General features: G+C 51.7%; 2 protein-coding genes across 2 annotated transcripts; one reads left to right on the forward strand and one right to left on the reverse strand.

Moving 5' to 3' along the window:
- Positions 1-6985: 6985 nt before the first annotated feature.
- On the forward strand, positions 6986-10491 carry N0V89_009097 (uncharacterized protein; the record flags this gene model as incomplete). Its single annotated transcript, XM_056217850.1, has 11 exons — positions 6986-6989; positions 7045-7829; positions 7895-8057; positions 8119-8469; positions 8521-8644; positions 8691-8762; positions 8814-8929; positions 8978-9596; positions 9641-9721; positions 9770-10171; positions 10227-10491. 11 exons carry the CDS (start codon positions 6986-6988, stop codon positions 10489-10491), a joined length of 2982 nt encoding a protein of 993 aa, XP_056069406.1.
- Positions 10492-14719: 4228 nt separating this feature from the next.
- Positions 14720-15490, reverse strand: N0V89_009098 (uncharacterized protein; the record flags this gene model as incomplete). Its single annotated transcript, XM_056217851.1, has 2 exons — positions 14720-15432; positions 15484-15490. 2 exons carry the CDS (start codon positions 15488-15490, stop codon positions 14720-14722), a joined length of 720 nt encoding a protein of 239 aa, XP_056069407.1.
- Positions 15491-19558: the final 4068 nt, after the last annotated feature.

Below are 19558 nucleotides of genomic sequence, written 5' to 3' on the forward strand. Positions count from 1 at the left end.
ATCAGTCGCGCTGCGAGTCGACATGCGTGCTCATCAAGCTCGCGATATGTAAAGTTTCCGTCCCATGATGCGACTGCCTCTACATCAGGGATCCGACTTGTCACCGCTGCGATGGTATCGTGGATCGTGCTGTCAACACGAAGCAAAGGCTCGGAATTCCACTTCTCGATCTGATTTCGGTTACGGTCGCTGAGCAGGTCGGCTTCGCGGATGATCAATCTCGGCGAAGAAAGAGCAAGATCTAGCGCTTTGTCGGTGGTACTTGCAATGCTCCTGGCAAATTCGGTCGATATATAAGAATTACGGTACTCAAGAAGAACACTGATACCAGTCTTCAGCACCTTGACGAGGAGGCGGAGGTGGCACTATTCACATATATATTAGCGAGCGCTGCGACTGAAGGAATGGAGTACAGCCTACCGACGCTGCCATGGTCATCGGCGCCGTTTTACTATTTCCTGGGGCTGTGCCTCCATGCACAGCAATACGGAACAACACTGAGGTATTGTATTGAAAGCTCTCATGTCCGGACTGGGCAGATGCGAAGCTATCGTCTTTTGCGCGCTGTATAAGGTCCGCAATTGCAACTTCATCACTGACGTGATAGGCGACGACAGGATCTCTCTGTCCATTATCGTCGGTTGTTTTGTCGCCTCCGACCTCCCCATAGCCGAAGCAAACCTGGTCCAAGCCTGTGTATGTGCGCAGCACCAATGCCCACGCCGCCCTGACAGCTGCAACGAGGGAAGCTTCGCCATTGGCTTCCGCGAAGAGTTGTTGCAGCAATTCTGGGCGTTGGAGCTCCACCCTGACCGACAACGGCCGTTTCTGGTCACTGCCAGAGCCCCTACCGAGGGAAGGGAACTGGCATGAGTGAACCTGGGATTGGTTCAAAGTCATGATGTTTGAAGGAACTAAGAGTTAGATATTACAAATGGGGCTATACGTACAACACTATGTCTCGTCTCCACGCAATCGAGGTACAAAGGCTTTGTGTGAGAAAATGGGAACTTTTTGTGAGCACCCAAGAGCCCGGTCAAATCGATGGAGACAAAGTATACTAGCAGTTTGTTTGGGTCAGAGACGGGCAGCTCTGGCAGTTGGAGAAATTCTGCAGGGGGAGCTACTCACACACACTGCGGTCAAGCGATCCACACCATGTTCGGAAACGATTCGCAGAGGGTCGACGACTTTTCAGGAAACTACAGCAACAAGGGACCACGGCCAGACTCAGGATCGTGCGATTGACGAGCTAGTCCGTCTACACTACTCGTTCCGGGCGCCTCTCAGACCCCCGACCCGCCTCCTGAACATTCTCGTGCAGCGCATCTACTCGACCGTCGGATGAGGTCATTGCCACCTACCGCTGCCCAAAATAGTACAATATAGTACGATACTCAGGTTGCATTCCACTCTCCACCGTTGCTGAGGTCTCCGGGTACGGGTAAACATGGTGGTCTACGAGGGCGTTACGCCAGGTGCTGGGCCAGGGTGTACCATATTGAGCCATGGAAACATCACGAACGATCGGCACTGTCAAAATGATCTGAAGCCCGGGGTATTAACAGAGCTGGAGCGATCGTCACCGGCCTGCGCTGGATGCATCAGTTGGGTGTAGCGCTGCCACGTGACGGCGCAATAACCTAACGCTGCACATTAGCCACGGCGCACCGGAGCAAGCTGGACTGGATGCCGGTCAGATAAATAACAATACGGTGGATTGACATGCATGCGTCCGGACTCGCAGCTAATACGAGCTGTGGTGGAGAAGAGAGGAGCTGACAACGCGTGTGGTGGCAGGCTTTCTGCGCGCCAACGCTGCGTGGCGGCCATAGCGTCCACGTGACTGCAAAGATTTCACCACCACAACTCTCGGTTAGGGAAGCGCTACGGATGAGTGAATTCCCGTTGCGGCGAACGGCGAATCAAGCAGCGCAGACAGCCGCAATGAGCATTCCCTATTCGCGATGGCGGGCCTGAAAAGTCGATTCTGGTTTGTTTCCACCCATACACCCAGTTCAACTCCATGTCACTGATCCACCGTGGCTTGGTGATGTGCAAGGCCAAGCGACCCGACACAGTGGAACGATCTAGCCGTCTAGAAACGGGGACATCGTCTCCGTCAACGTCCACCGGTGTGCCCGCCGTCTTTCTGACCTTCCACACGCCCGTCAGCTGCCAGCCTCACAGCCATCGCAATCACCTCGCCTGTCGCCCATCTCATGTCAAATTGGACATACGATCGTCATCATAGTCTGCCGATCCGGGCTGCGACGATACGCTGTCAATCCTCTCTCGTGGGTCCACGAAAACGCGCTGCACTTTATGTGGACGCCTCGTACGCGTTCCCCTGTCGTGCGACCCACCTGATAGGTGCCCTTGTGTTAGCCACTCAACGGTCACGTCACGCTCTGTTCCAGAAATTCTGCGTCCACGGAGTAGCGTAGCGGAAACCATGGCACGGCGGCTTTCCCGCTCCCATCTCCGACCCGCCCTCGTCAACCCCAGCACGCAGCGGTTGCCTACGGCTTCTTCCGCTCGTATTTTCAATGTATCTGTGTTGGTCTGTTGCTTGGAGCGGGCTACGGGCTTTCCTGCATCGAAGACGAATTCGTACGAAGTTACATTACCATTTGGAATCTGACCCATGTCCGGCATTGCTCAGCTGCTGTTTTCATCGTATGTCCGGACCATGGCTTGACCATGCGGCTTCTGCCTGCACCATTGCGCCAAATTTTCAGTATTAGCTGACACGTGCTCCACCTGCTATGACGATCACCAGCTTGAACAACAAGTATACTGCCAGAAATTACTCTTCTTGTGGGGTACTTGGACCTGTCGGGAGCGGCAGAGCGGCAGTCTAAGGCCTTGGTGCCCGCTCGGGACCCAGTTAATTTAGCCATGCGAGGTTCGTGCACTATATCGTGTCTTCCATCAACATCCGAACAATTGCATTGCCGCGAGGAAAAATGCCGGCAGCGACCAGCATGGAACTTGTGGTGTGACCTAGGTGGACACGTTTTCGAAAACTCTGCCTAATGTTCGAAGTCCATATGATCTACCTTACATCTACCCTGGTCCACAGCGAGGCTAGTACTAAGGATGTGGCGTTCAGATTTCGCTCTTCCAAACCCACTAACTGCAGACTAAGGCATTCAGGGCCTCGAGCTAGACTTTCTCGTGCGTACACCTTCATCTCGCTACCCGCAAGAAATGTCTGCATGGCTTCCACGATTCGCCGCGGAGACTAAGCTCACTTGTCCCCAATACGCCATTCTGCCGGAATTCACAAAACACCAGCGCAGCGCTTAGCTCTTCGGCTGAAAGTGTACAGCTAATACGAGTTACCACTAACCCTTTACGTTTTCTATTCCTTGGTTATAGTGACATCCTTCGTGTCAAAATTGAGCGTACGCAAACGTCTAGAAGCATGACGACGCCCTTTTCGGTGTTCCCGCTACGAACCAGGGGTAGCAGACGTACCTTTCGCAGCGGATAAGTATCTGGGTCACAACAATCGCAGTATTGTGACGCGCAATAGGCGAGAATCTCTTAGTTGGAATGTCTCAGTTCGAACAGCGGATGATGCTTTAAAGATCAGCCCACAAGTGGAATGTGATGTCATCGGCGATTCTCGTCCACCAGGCGGGTTTCGTCGTTGAGATGCAATGCCCCACGGGATAGTATTTTTGTCAAGCAGCATGCTGTGGGACATGGCTCGCGGAAACCTCTACATTTGGACATTGGGTGAACATTCCACCAATCGTTTGTTAAGCTGAAGCGGGTGGCTCCCGTTTGCTCATTGCCTTGGCTTGGTCCCGAATACAACATGTCAGTGGAGGTGAGGCTAACAAGGGATCATGAGACCCACAGCTCCTAGTCTAGTCAGGGCGAAGAGGGTGACGCACCCTCGAGACGAATCCGTAATTTAGTCATCCAAAGTGCTGGAAGGAGTCATGCTACTCATGCAGCTGAGTGTTCGCCGGTGGCCGCGGCCCACAGGGTGTGGCGAGAGTCGGACATTCTACGGTTGCATGAACTCGATGCGATGTCAATTGCACAAGAACAAAGTCAACATGCTAATTGAGGCAGTTATTCTCTTTGGTTCAAGCATTGCACCAATTCAGTGGACAGTCACAAAGTAACGGTGAATCAGCATTGCTTTACGGTCCATCTTCGTGGCGTGTCATTATGGTTCGACCTCGGGTAGCGAATAGTATCACCACACCACCATTAGGCAAGCTGAACCCGAAAACCCGATTTCTTAAGTCATGCTACAGAGCCGTTGGCAGCGGTGAGGTGCATGTTGCTCCTCTGTAGCGAGATGCGAGTTGTACCCAGGGGTCTGTCGTACGGTTTTGGTTGGTACAGCAAGTAGATTGTTCGTACAGTTAGGGTCTGGTTTTACCGCATTTGGAGTAATGATCAGCGCCACATCCATAATCGTGCAGGCGCATGGTACGGCAAAGAGCCGCTCAGGAACACGATTTTTTCATTGTCATGGTGCGATCGCTCGGCGGCTTCCATTGAACTCCACAGATCAGCGCTCGCTCAGCCCCTAGGCTCGAGCTTGTCATCCTTGTACTGATCATACAGCACGCAGCCGATTGAAACAGCAATAGCGCGCGTATTTTGAACCCAGACGTTGCGCCGGAGCCAGGGGTCCAATTCAAGCCGTCCATTCCTTGAACAACCCAAGCAGGATTTTCCGTTGACGCCAAAGAGTTGGCTGTGGGCGTTACGGGGTAGCATTTCTTAGCCCAAATGAGCTGGGTTAGAGCAATTCCGCACCAAGGTCACAACTGTCAAAGATCGGCATGCCTACAGCATGCTCAACTCGGGCCCCATAGTGAATGTCCGGCTTTGCCACGCCCTTGAGCAGTGATTACAGCGTGGATCCGGCTGATGAAATCAGCACTGGCTAGGAGTAGCCCGTGGTTGCATGTCGGCTCCAGACTATGAACCCTCAGACCCCATCAACTCTCCACCTAATGCCCTGAACATTGACCTCGCGAAAGGCAACTGATTTCTTTGCTCCCTTCGATGGCCTCAGACTCCAATCAGCGCTGTGCCGCTGTCGACAATACATTCGGTCCTTACGCTGGCGCACATTGTATGTTGTTTTGTGATACGCAGTACATGCCAAACCTAGACTAACCCGAGGCGCGCTTCAAGGTCGAGGAGGCTTCGATTTCACCCTTCTTTTCGAAGATGCTATCCTATCTATAGCACCTCTCGCATTGCTTCTATGCATTGCGCCCCTCAGAATAGCGTATCTTTGGCGGGAAAACAAAAAGGTTTCGACATCTCTGTTATTACCAACGAAATTAGTAAGTGAATACCTGCTGCCCTCTCTTGTCCATAACATGGCTAACGCTGGGTAATAGCTCGCATGGGCATTGTACGTCTTACCCGGATGGTTCCAAGAGTCAGGACGCTTCGCACGTCTGTCCTGGACCACAACATCAGAGGGCGCATTGCTGACTGGCCTCATATTTTAGTCTTGCTGGCTTTGACCTCGCCCTGTTAGTGCTCTGGGTAAACCACCATGGCTTCAAGAGCGATGCAGCTGTTCCTCAAGCCATTATCAGTGAGTAGTCTTGCGTATTATACAAGAGCCACTGCAGCGATAGCACCCTTCACAACATATGCTAACTAGAGGTTTCCCAGGTTTTATAGGCGCACTCATATTAGGCACGTTGTCTTATTTCGAGCACTCGCGATGCATCCGGACCTCCTTTCTGCTCAACGTATACCTCATCTTCACGGTCGTCTTTGACACCGCCCGCTCGAGAAGCTATTCACTAGACGAACAACTGAATCTGATATCGATCTTGTTCTCAACCCGAGTTGGGGTCAAAGTCTTCCTCGCTGGTTTTGAAGCCAGGGGGAAGAGGAGCCTCCTGCTACCTGGCTATACGAATGATCCCCCCGAAGCTGCTGCTGGTGTTTATAACCGATCGCTCTTCTGGTGGCAGAATGCGCTGTTCAAGAAAGGGTTCAGCAACACTCTATCCATCGATGACTTGTACCAGCTAGACAAGTATCTTCATGCGGAATATCTCCATAGCATCATTGGATCAGCATGGGATAAGGGTAAGCCTCGAGCACATCGACTACCTAGGTACTAAATGCTAACTGGTTGGCATCTATAGTGGCGCATGTCGAGTCGAACTCGCTCCTCATAGTTACCTTTAAGAAGCTCAAACTGCCTATGTTGGCCGTAGTACCACCGCGCCTCTGTCTCACGGCGTTCAATTTCTGTCAACCGTTCCTGATTGAGCGCGCTGTAACATATTCCTCACAGGCGCAAACCGCTCAGACTACAAATATCGGCTATGGATTAATTGGCGCGTACGTGCTCGTGTACGTGGGCATCGCGGTATGTAATCCAGTCACCCACCCGCGCTTGCGCTGATAGCTTCTCAAGGTTTCCACTGGACAGTATCAACATTTCACCTTCCGGTTCATTACCATGATGCGCGGCGGGCTCATTTCAATGCTCTACAATAAAGCTGTAGACATTCCATTAAACGATGTGGATACAGCATCGTCACTCACACTGATGAGCGCTGACATTGAGCGCATTGTCACTGGCATGCAGACGGGTCACGAAAACTGGGCAAACACGATTGAGGTGGCCTTAGCCATCTACCTTCTTCAAAGGCAGCTTGGCGTTGCCTGTGCTATACCCATCGGAGTCGCTGTTTGTAAGTTCCCCTTTCTGCATTCGCAATGTCACTTATTCACTGGTGTCACAGTGTCCTTTGGCGGGTCGCTTGTCGCGACCAGCATGGTGATGCAAAAACAAGCCTTGTGGCTGGAGGGCATCGAGCGCCGGATTGCAGCCACAACTGCGATGTTAAGCTCAATGCGCGGGGTCAAGATGACCGGCCTCACAGATGTGTTGCGAGAAGACTTGCAACGGTTGCGCGTCGAGGAGCTCACCATATCGAGAAGTTTCAGAAAGCTTTTGATCTGGACAATGGGTATCTGTACGTCGCTCCCACGACTACCTCGATGACAGGTGCTAATACTGCATAGCCTTTACTGCTCCACTATTATCGCCAATCCTTACCTTTGCGGTATTCTCTATTCTTGCGCAGAAGAGCAACGGCAATAGCACACTTGATACAGCCAAGGTCTTCACATCCCTATCGCTCTTTACGCTATTGTCGGAGCCACTTAGCTCACTGATAATGTCTCTTTCCTCGTTCATGGGCGGCGTTGGATCCTTCCAAAGAATTCAGAAGTTCCTCGTCACTCCGACACAGGTTGAGCGACGTAGGTCCCCATACACCGTCGGGACCATCGGGTCGGCATCAGACTTGGGCGACGAGTCTGACAAGGATTCCGACAAATCCCAGAAAAGTCGCTTCTCCTTGGATATCCGAGAGATTGGCTCCTCATCCTCAACGGCTGTGCTGATCGAGAATGGGGTTTTCGGGTGGAGCCAGGAAAAGCAACCAACAGGTTGCCTGCAAGCGATAAACATGGCTATCCCACGAGGTAAAGTTACCATGGTCGTGGGTCCGGTAGGGTGCGGCAAATCCACCTTGATCAAGGCTATCCTGGGCGAGCTCCCGGTTATGGGTGGCACTGTCCAACTCTCCTCCCTGCGCATCGCCTTGTGTGACCAAACGCCATGGCACGTGAACGGCACAGTACAACAAAGTATCATCGGCGCATCGGATTTCGATCAGCGATGGTATGCAGCAGTCGTTCGCAGTTGCGCTTTGGACGAGGATCTGCGTCAACTGCCGCAAGGCGACCAGACGCAGGTCGGGAGTAAGGGTATCGCCCTGAGTGGGGGTCAGAGCCAGCGTATTGTATGACACCCAAACACTGACCCCGCCTACATCCCGTGCGCATGACTAACATACGCATCTGATAGGCTCTCGCCAGAGCGGTATATGCTCAGAAGGATATCGTCATCCTCGATGATTGCCTTAGTGGACTGGACGGTCAGACCGAGAATCGTGTCTGGCACAGTCTCTTCGGCCGTAATGGTCTTCTCCGAAGATGCAGGTCCACTGTTCTTGTCGCGTCTTCGTCAGGTACGTACCCTACAGCCTTGCCTAGCACAGTTCACCAATGCTAATGACGCCTCGTTTCTAGCAAAGCGCTTGCCGTATTGCGACCACATCGTCGCGCTCAGCAAGGAAGGCAGCATCGCCGAACAAGGCACCTTTGACAAATTGAACGGAACTGGTGGTTATGTGGCTGACTTTGACTTGCCGCCTCCCGACTGGGACTTCACCCCAGAAAAGCACATCTACGAAGCGCCGCCTAGATACTCCGAGCGTGCGAACAATGGCATGGTCACCGAGCAAGACATACAGGCAGAGACAAATCGTCGCACGGGCGATGTGGCCATTTACTATTACTACATTAAGTCAGTGGGTTGGACTGCCGCCCTCATCTTCATGGTCTCGGTTACGCTGTTCATCTTCGGCCAGTCATTCCCTAGTAAGTGATATTCCATCGATGAATGGTCCATCCACTAAAACATTCGGTCAGCGATCTGGGTGAAGATGTGGGCCGAGTACAACAGTGAGCACCCCAACCAGCGACTTGGTTACTACCTTGGTGTTTATGCCGCCCTTGGTGTCGGAGCGATGATCTTCCTGCTCATCAGCTGCTGGTTAGTAGTGTCTGAATCTCCGTATTGATGTCGCTGACGAGTGTAGGCAACTAATCATCGAAATGGTTCCGCGTTCCGGTATCGCTTTCCATAAGAGACTTCTTGACACCGTGCTTGGGTGAGTTCCGCCAATACATGCATTGTCCAGATGGCATCTGATCATCTCCAGCTCTCCGATGTCGTTCTTTGCATCCACCGACACCGGTGTGACGCTGAACCGCTTCAGCCAGGATCTCATGCTCATTGACATGGAGTTGCCTGTTTCCGCTTTGAACACTTTTGCCAGTGAGTCGATCCTTCATGCTTCTAGCGCAGCGGGCTGACTCAGGCCAGCTTTCATCTTGTGTATCGCCCAGATGATCCTCATCGCGGTTGCTGCCCCATTCGCGACCATTTCTTTCCCCGTGGTTGGTGGAGCTGTTTTTGTCATCCAGAAGTTCTATCTGCACACCTCGCGACAGCTACGGTTCCTCGACTTGGAGGCAAAGTCGCCACTATACACACAGTTTAACGAGATGTTGGAGGGTCTAGCCACTATCCGAGCTTTCGGGTGGCAGAGCTTCCTCGAGGAGAAAGCGAAAGACCTGTTGGATCGCAGCCAACGTCCCTTCTATCTGCTTTTTGCTGTGCAACGTTGGTTGACTCTAGTATTGGATCTCATTGTTGCTGCCGTCGCAACAATCCTCATCATACTCGTGGTCGCGCTGAAAGGCAAGCTCAGTGCCGGCTACGTCGGTGTCGCTCTCCTCAACGTCATCCTCTTCTCTCAGAGCATCAAGTTGCTCATCCATTGGTGGACGCAGCTGGAAACGCACATCGGAAGCGTGGCGCGCATCAAGACCTTCACGACAGATGCTATCAGCGAAGACTTGGAGGAAGAGGACCAGGTGCCACCTCCGAACTGGCCCAGCGATGGCAAGATCGAGTTCAAGGATGTTACCGCATGTTACCGGTCAGTACATTCCACCATCCTAATGCTCCCTGCTGACCAGCTAGGCCCTATGAGCCTGTAATCTCTAAATTCTCCATCTCGATCGCGCCGGGCGAGAAGGTTGCTATTGTTGGCCGCACTGGAAGGTATGTCAATTCCTTACTCTCTAGATCCCCACGCTGACATATTTACAGCGGCAAGTCTTCGCTTGTTCTATCACTTTTCCGTATGATTGAGCTCTCGGCTGGAACCATCACGATCGACGGCCTCCCTCTCCACCGCATCGCTCGCCAGACTGTCCGATCAAGACTGATCGGTCTGCCCCAAGACGCGTATCTTCTACCAGGTTCCATTCGGCTGAATGCCGACCCATTGCAGCAGAGTGACGACAAAGCCATTATGCAGGCGCTCAAGGACGTGCAGCTTTGGGACACCGTCGTAAGTAAAGGCGACGAGACCAAGTACGCGCATCCGCTCGATGTCAATGTCGAAGACTTGCACTTTTCGCATGGGCAACGGCAGCTCTTCTGTCTTGCTCGCGGGCTCTTAAGGAAGGACAAGGGGAGTGTCCTGGTCCTCGACGAAGCCACTAGCAAGTAAGTCACCATCATCCACGATGCTGCTAAGGCACTCCTGACTAACCACTCACAGTCTTGATCACGCTTCCGACTCTCAGGTCCAGCGCTTACTGCGCTCAAAGTTCACAGCCCACACTATCATTGCTGTCGCCCATAAACTCGATACTATTCTCGACTTTGACAAGGTCATCGTCATGAACCAGGGTCAGCTTGTCGAGTACGGCGAGCCGTACAAGCTACTTGATCGCGAAGGTAGCTGGTTCAAGTCACTGTACGAGGATGTATCGCTGAACGTGGGACCCTCGGGTGAGGATGATATCCTGGAGATCGCGCAGTGAGGCGCCTTTTATTTCTTTATACTTACATAATGGCGGTTCTTTCCTTCGAAAAAGTCTTCACATACCGCCACGGCGCTTGCATTCTCGCATGCTTTTTTTTGTTTCTCCGCGGAAATTGGGCGGCCAAAGGCTCTCGCCTCGTTTATTTAGGTAACAAAAATGGCGCGAAGCATAGTCTCTACACAACATTGAATCCACATAACATCTTCCACCTTGGCGCTGCGACTGTGTTTTCGCGACATTGTGCAACTCTCGTTTTCGTGCCTGTGCAGCAATTGTGCGCCCGCACGTTTACGTTTCGGTATTTCCCGTTGGAGGGTGGGACAGTGGGACGGAAGCATAGCGAGCCGCAAAAGCAATTTGCCCCATTCCGATCTTCGTTCTGACCTGCCTCTTTCGCACAATGCCAACGTGTTCTTCGTGCTGGGGGAAGCGGAGTAGACGATCACTGCTGCTTCCATCGACGCTTTATAGGCAACGCACCATCCCGGATAAGCTGAAGGCCGCCGATGGTTGGCGCTTAGTGTCATGTACCACGGCAGATGTGCGTGAGGGAATTCGAGATAAAGTTTGCATGGTGAGGCGGTTCGCATGCGGACCCGCGATGCAGTTGAGATCCTGCTGCTGTGCATAAATCGGGTTGGACTTCGTATTGTGTTACCGGCATGTTGTTTCAGTGTGGGTGGAGCGGAAATGCCGGGAATAATGGCCGGTCTACCCGCACTTCAGCCTGACGGTTAGCAGGTACTCTCAATCATTGAGATAAACAAATGCATTAGTATTGCGATACTATAGTTTGGTGGGTCTTTCCGTCTATGCTAGGATGGTGAACTAATGCTGTGTGACGGTTCACAAAGTCTGTTCAGACGACATCGGACATAGGCGGCTGCGCAGTCATGCTGTCAGGCTGTCAGGCCTGAAGCGCTTTGTCGGGCTCTATCGCCCAGTCAGTGACAAAGAAAGATGATTAGTAGGGTCGTTTAAGCTGAGCATTGCTTTTTCCCAGGAGAATTAATCCGTCCACCAGAATAGTAACACTTGCGTAACAGCAGCTCATTATGCTATCGTGCAAACACTGAAGCTTTATTCCTCATTACATATCTGCGACTAATACTTGTTGTACTTTTCTTATTGAGCTTATTCAAGTCTCATCGCACATCCGGCCAACAGTCTGTGGTATACCATAGATTAGATTTAGAAGCTTCATGATACAGCCTTACAGAACAGTAGATCAATGCAGCATGCTGTGACGCAACGCACTTGCGGCCCGCTGCAGTAGTGGATCCGACGGGAACCGTTTGGTATCTCCGCATTCTTGCTTTGTTTGTACGACAGCTGCCTCCAAGGTTTATCCCTTCACGCACCACGTGCAAACCGTTCGCATCACCTCCCATGCGTGTACCGGGTAGACCCCATGGCACTGCCGCACTTCTATGCTTGGGCACCAGCATACGCCTCATGCCTCCGCCCCGCTCCACCGTCCGTCTGACGTTGGGCCTCCATCTCGCGATCCACTCCGAGCGAATCGTCACCCTACTATACGTGAGACCCGCAACATAGAGTCTCCACTCAGACCCTGCATTATCAAACTTACGCGATATGCTTACCACACTGTATGCCGGGTCATCTGCGCTAGACTGACGGATCTGCTCTGTGCAGAGGATCTGGAATCGCTACCGCCGACGAGGAGTCGGGAAACTGCGCAGAGGGGTTTAGGAAGGTCCCAGTCTTCGCAAAAGCCATGTAGAGCTTTCAGTACGTAACAGCGAGAAGCTGTGTAATGCAGGTGCGCACTGTCATGTGGGTACCAGTAGTGTGGGTGGGTGGGTTGCTGATGCTGTTATAAGGGGCCGCGCCTTCCCCTAAGGCTGCTCTCGTTCTTTACCTTCTACACATCGAGGACAACGACGAGCCCATACTCAGCCGGGTCACAGACCTCTCCAGGGACTTCTCCGACCTACGAAAGAGCCGACGTACGACCGCCTTCACGATACTTACCACGTCATGTGACTTGCAATTCACTTCGGTGTCACTCAAGGGATCCTCCATCGCCACTTGCTCCATACCCATCAGTACTTGCGCATACTATCTCCTCGACTTGGAGGTCTCCACATCGTCTGCAGCGACGAGTTTCTCGACTGTTTCCAGCACCTGGGCTCGCCGGCACCAGAAGTGCCTCCGTCAGCAATCAACCGTGGTCGCACAAAGCATATCCCCAACCTATCCATACACCATCTCGATGCCTCAAGGGCCAGTTTCACCCTCCCGTATTGGCAGGCCACCCTGGGGTTAGGTAGCTTCGACGATTCGCAGGTGTCCACCAGGCAGTCGCGCCTTCGGCTTGCAGAGTCAAAATACGTCCTGTGTATGGAGCATAACTACACTACAGGTTGTTGATAAGCCAGAATATGGTCTAGGAACATTCTCGAAGCTACGTTTGCGCCTCTCCGAGCCGTCGCGGCCAGTCACTACTCGCTTTCGTCGTCTTCACCCATTGGATCCGTTGTTCTCGCATACAAACAAGCAAGGAAAAGTTCTGAGATATGGCACACGGTAGTTCAGAGAGGATAGTAAGAACAAGTCATGTCTTCGAGGCTCGTTGCATTGTGCGCAGCGGAGGGACACACTGTCTAGACTGCAGAAAGTTCTCTCGATCCTCTTCACATACCCACGATCAAGTGATCGCTTGAGACGCAGAACACCATATCTCGAACGGGAAGGGGGCAGCAAAATATGGGTTGAGTGACTCGGCCAGTTTTCGGAGCGGAAGGGCACACTAGCATGGTTGCAGTGGCTTAGTGCGGAGTCTATACACTGGAACTACCCAGCATAATCGGGGGGTCCTTCGTTATGCAGCAACCGGCCTGGAGTACGCAGCGTGGCTCAACAGCCATTGTGCATCTATAGCGTGAGACCTCTTGGTGCTATTTCCGTAATCGGGGTGTAAAGGAGAATGTCTCACTCAAGCACTCGCCATCCAGCCGTACGATGAGGCATGGCCACTTCCTTCACGAGCATCGCGTTGAGAAATCGAACGGTCTGTGCTTGCTACACGATACTTTTCAAAGTTGGGATGATTCATCGTTTCCCCCGCCATGTGGGTTACGATTGGCTTAAGTCATGCACTTCGATAACACTCACGGCGTTCTCGACTCGCTTTTACTTCACACCTGACAGCAGTCATTTATCCATCGGCCTCCTTGTTGAGCTTAGCGCCTGGCCTTCCCCGGATCCAAAAGCGGGCTCCGCCGACAACCCCTCAGCCTGGCAGAATAGATTGGCTGATCAGCACATGCAGCTTTCCTCTACGTTCAAGTCAGGTTGGCGTGTTGGCAGGTTGTTTTGTTACACAAGGCTTCTCTTGAGATCATAACGTTACGATTGGCTTATCAAGCGCGCCAAGCTGACGACGTAGGTTGGTAGTGACGCAGTTCAACACCACGTCGCCTCAACTACAAAACCCTCTCTCGAAATCGTGCTCATCATGGCGTGCATCACGCTATCTGTATCACGCGTCTTCACGCAGAGGGTATCGCGCCTTCAGTGCGTGGTTCGTTCGAACGATGCGTATACATGTGTTAACAGTGTCGGCAGCACAGAGAGCTGAAGAGCTGTCATACGATCGGAGCTCTGCAGAATGATGATTATCTATTCTGCATAGTATGAGGTAAGGTGCTCAACGAGCACGTACGCTATGTAGGCCATATTCATACCTCCGACGCTCTTGCCACAAGAGCTGACTGCTCGTGAGCAAATAGTACAACGCCGAAGGCTCCCCCGGATTCCACGGTTCCACGATAACGCCGTGAACCAGTCCCTTCAATTCGGTTTCCAAATATCTTAGCACGCATCGCCCTCTCCGCTTAGAGACTTGTCCTTCATAGTATCCTCATCGCAAACGCTGATCCCGAGATTACGTTTTCGGAGTGCGACTTCCGCGGTGTAGCAGGAAAATGCAGCGCACAATGGAACCGCCGTAATGATCCGCTCTTGCAAAGCAGTAGCAAAGATGTAGATCAGCGCGCCAGTCAAGATCGAAGAAAAGATGACATAGCTACAATGTCTGTTAGCGCTGTGCTGAAGGACGAATCTATTCGTACTCACGCTGTAAAACGTCTTTTAAGAAGGCGATCCTTTGCTGTCCAGACGTTGACGAGTGTTGCAGTCGCCCAGACGGCGAACGTTCTCTTTGACATCAGCGCAGCCACACACGATGGATTCGACAGACTCACATCCAAGTCACCTCGGCCGCAATATCTTCATCGTTCTTCCACAAAAGGAAAGCGATGCTCGAAGCACCCATTGCTGGGGCGGGTAAACCCCAGCTTCCTCGCCAGTACCTCGCCCCCACTACCAGCGCTACACACATGACGGATCCCGAGCCGAATATGAGTGTGTCAATCAGAGGGTGCTGGCGAGGAGGAGCTGGAGGCTTCGAAGGTTGCGCAGGTATACCTGGCCTGAGCCCACCGGTCGCCGCGGTTCCAGGTGTGGGTATGGTGGCCGTAACACCATATGTCAAAAGCGCCCAGATGAGAACTTTTCCATTCCTCCCGATATCGAACCTTGGAGTCATCCATACAGACAACATCGATGGATCTTCAACGTTAAACTTTGGAAGATCATCGGATTCAGTCTTTACGTTGCCACATGGTACAGATTGCGCTTGAACCTTCAAAATGTTACCAGGGATGTCGCGAGTCCCTGCGAGAATTGTTTCGGGTGGGCGTTTTATTTCGTCCACTTGGTTAGCCATCCTGAGTGGGTTTGTATCCCAGATGGCAAGGGCGTTCTTATAATAAGCCAGCTCCAGCCAAACATTTCCCTTCTCGAAAATTTCCAGAGTTGAAGCTGGAGAGAAGGATTTCAGGGAAGATGTTGTCACAGACATCGCAGCGTGTCGCCAATCGTCGTCTGGTTCAGGTTCAGGGTTGTATAGTGCTGTCCTAGAATTTCAGTAAGTCTGAGAGCACTCAAGGAATGATAGCATACCAGACATTGTCAAGGCGAGGTGCAGGGAAACGGGTCCACAGACTCAATCTAGGTCCGAAGCAAATTTGGGAGAGAGCGACCATCGTTCACATCACTCCGCCCTCTCAGTCAGGGCTGGTCAACCGTTGCCGGTGAATGACACCGCCCTGTGGCACCGCACCTCTCATAAAGGACGTAGGCGCAGCTCTGTACTCGCTGTCGCCTTACCAATCGATGTGTAGTAATTATATTGCTCTCGTTGATCGAAGCGGAATTCGTGCGGCAAGGCTGATACGCTGATGAGTTGTCGCTCGCTGATTCGAGCATCGCGTGTCATGCAAGGCTGAGGACTGTGACTTTGCTTCGCGAGGCACAATGGCGGGCCACTCACCGGAACGATAAGTTCAGCCTGCTTTGTCTCGATTGGTTGGGAGACAGGAGTCTGAGTCTTTCAGTCGGCTGCGCTGACACTCGTCTTCTTCATCCCTTCACTTCCCTACATGAGCTTCCTAGGTTTAAATAGTTTGATGGAGGGACGTCTGGAAATCAGAAAAGCCCTTCGAGCGACCTTCGATTTCCTCACTGTATCCTGCTTGGTTTCCACTACTCGTAACTCGATTAAGTCGATTTGAATATCGACCCTCCACACACACTTACAAGACAATCGCTTCGGTCGCATATTCATCAAAGATACGGCCATACTGGAACGAGCTACGTAAGATAAGAAAATCGACAGACGCTTGAGCATCGATCCTGATGTGCTGATTACTGGCGTAGCCAACGGACCTCTGCCATTCCAAATTATGGGCAAATGTCGGAGAGGCCAACATGCCTTTGTTACTGCTGCAATTGCGAATGCCATAGGACACAATGGCGCAAGCACCGACTGTACGCATTGCTCTGTGTGCCAGCATCGGCCGCGTCTGCGTTTGTAGCGGCTGCTAGACATCTGGACCTTCCTACACCTTATCGCTCCATCATAGCATTATACTGCTTCCCTGATCTCATTACCGACCTAGTTTGTCTCATCACGTTTACTTCTTCCGCGACATTTTATTATCGACTACGGGCCAACGACGAACACCAAGACAGTTTTTTGGTTTGCGGCATACTGGCCTCTGTAGGCATCGGGATGTTTGCGGGGATAAGTCTGGAAGGCTCTTTAGTTGGAATTCTTCCTTGGGGCATTATGTTATCTCTCTTCATCAGTAGCTTCGTACACGCCTTTTCCTTCAAGACACCAAAAGCGACAGCAAAATCAACAAATAAATTCTCAGCAGTTCAGTCGTTTTGACTGACTGTTGCAGGTTGGCTAGTTTTACTCTTGGAAACTAGGTATGGCTCAGCTGGCAGGTGCGCTTGTACCAACCTTGGCTTATGCCAAACGACACTCTTTAGATAGATGAAATATCTCCGTTCGCCGTCTCTTGTGCTCTGTATGGTCACACCTGGCTGACCACTTCCAATTTGGACGGCGTGTCTCTAATCCAAAGCAGAATACAATCGGCAGACTAAAACGTGCAGCGACATGGACATACTACCAATATACTCTTTGTAAGACGCTATTGCACGAATACAGCTTCAACTACGTGTTAGTACCTTGGCTTATAGGGAGATTTTGGAGGATGAGATCTGTGTTTGCAGCAATAGTAGATAGACGGCATAAAGCCTGCCTCACACATTGATCTTGTGAATAAGATGTCTTCCACTGATCTTAATACAAAGTCTGGTCTTCGAAAGACCAGAGCAATGAACAGTAGCCAACACAGATTACTTTCTCCGAGAGCGAAGGGCCGCTCACGCCGTAGGACGACCCACTCGTCCTCGCCAATTAAAATCCTTTTTTTGAAGAACGAATGCGCAGGCTTATATTGTATGTACTGAGATATTTGGGGAGAGAAGTTAGAAGCGCTCAGCTGAGACTTTCTCGGATAGGCTTCCGGGCACACGCCTTCATTTATATATACATGTGTGTTGCTGCTGGTCAACAATGAGCATGGAAAAATCCTGCGATGTATCAATTGACCGGACAAGTCCCAAACCCACATGAACAGCCTCGTGCTCACCAGCAGTAACCTACATAAGTGCGACGCGGACAGCAGACTCTTTCCTGATAGAATAGCCTTGTCTTACACATACGGCTGGAGTCAGCCTTCTAGTTTCTCTAGACGCATACTTCGCACCGTCTTGATCCACGAAACCCCATCCGAGAAGCGCTTCTGCCTTGTTCACATACATACCCAATTACGAATCCCTACGCAACTCGCATCAACCTACATCAACACCCTCCCCAACACCTCCCCAAACCCCTCTCCCCAAGCCACCCCTCCACAGCCCCCATATCCCCCGATTCGCCCTCACCCCCTCCTCTCCCCACCTCATCCGTAATCTCCCGCATATCTTCAAACACCCTCTTCACCCCCTCCCCATCGCCCTCCTCTCGTAGCCTTTCACTAACCTTCTTGTGATGACTCGGGATATCCCCCCAGCTCTCCGTCTTGATGAACTTCATGTAGGAGTCTATATTGGAGGAGGTCCCTTCGAGACAGAGAAGGCCGGGTTTGCCGGCGAAGAGGAAGCCGGTGAGGGAGTAGGAGGGTGCCTAGAGATATAAGCGAAGATTATGGAAGTGGGGTTAGGCAAATGATTTTTTGGATACTATCTAAAGAGGGGGCATGGACGTTACGTACGTTGATAATGAAGTCATCGCGTTTGGAACGGGTTGATATGGAGGGGAAGTAGAACCAGGCGCGAACGAGAGGGGCAGAGGATGCTGCAGAGGTGGGATTGGGTTGCGATGAGATAGCGAGCTGGGATTGAAGGAGGTCGGATGCGGATTGCTTGATGTCGTCGATTGCGGTGAAGAGGTCTTCTTGCCCCGAGACTTGTGCGTTTAGCTGCGTGGTTGCTGCTCGGTTGAGCCATGATGGTTGTCGTATCCTTATTTTGACGTGGGGAGCTTCCTCCGGTGGCTGATCCCCTTCGTATGTGAATGGGGCATTGATGTCCAGTTGTAGGTGGTTGTCCTCCTGGATGGCGAGATTGAGGAGTAATCTTATTGTCGAGGAATTCAAGATATTGTTTTTCGGCAACGACTTATGTTCGACCCCACTCTTAAGTATTTCAAGGGCATCTTGAGAATGCTTCTCCATTGATACTTCCTCTTCCGGGTACATTGCCATCAACAGGTCGATTTGCGCGATTTGATGTTCGATCAGCTCTGAAGGCAGTAGGTACCATGATGCTGTCGCTGCCATTATTCCTGACTTATCTTTTGGTCTCTCAGTATAGAATCGGCCTAAAGATGGATGAGAAGGAGAGTTTCCATCATGGATGAACTTTTGGGGATTGGTGCGCTAATCTATATCAGACTAGCGCGGGGCCAATCTTCGTGAGCCACGTGACACGGCAGCCTCTCAACGATTCTAGAACCTGCAAAACATCGATTTATACCACATATAAACCAGCATCACACCCCACAGTCTTATCTGAAGCTCTACTGATTCAGTATATAATACCGCACGGACAATCAGCGTCTTTCTCACCTCTTATATTATTCATAATATCGAACACGCGCACCAACCTTATATATCGCGACACCTCAAAATAGAAGCAAGAGCAAGGACACAATATAAACCACACATAAAAAAATGGGCTCCGTCGTCCTTCCCCACCTCCGAACAGGCTGGCACGTCGACCAAGCGATCCTCAGCGAAGAAGACCGCCTCGTCGTAATCCGCTTCGGCCGCGACCACGACCCAGATTGCATGCGCCAAGACGAAATGCTTTACAAGATCGCCGACAAAGTCAAGAACTTCGCTGTGCGTCGCCCCTCCTTTTTTCCCCTCCCTTTCTATCGCTTCTCCCACACGTGACCCCCCTCATTCCCTTCTATCTATCAAAAGTCAAGCGGGGAAAGACCGGTATGCTGATATCAGGCGAACAGGTCATCTATCTCTGCGACTTGGACGAAGTGCCCGACTTCAAAGCCATGTACGAGCTGTACGACGCGTGCACTGTCATGTTCTTCTTCCGCAATAAGCACATGATGTGCGATTTCGGGACGGGTAATAACAATAAGCTGAACTGGGTATTG

This window comes from Didymosphaeria variabile (genome assembly GCF_027946475.1).
Source record: "Didymosphaeria variabile strain IMI 356815 chromosome Unknown scaffold_6, whole genome shotgun sequence".
In the NCBI taxonomy this organism is placed as follows: domain Eukaryota; kingdom Fungi; phylum Ascomycota; class Dothideomycetes; order Pleosporales; family Didymosphaeriaceae; genus Didymosphaeria; species Didymosphaeria variabile.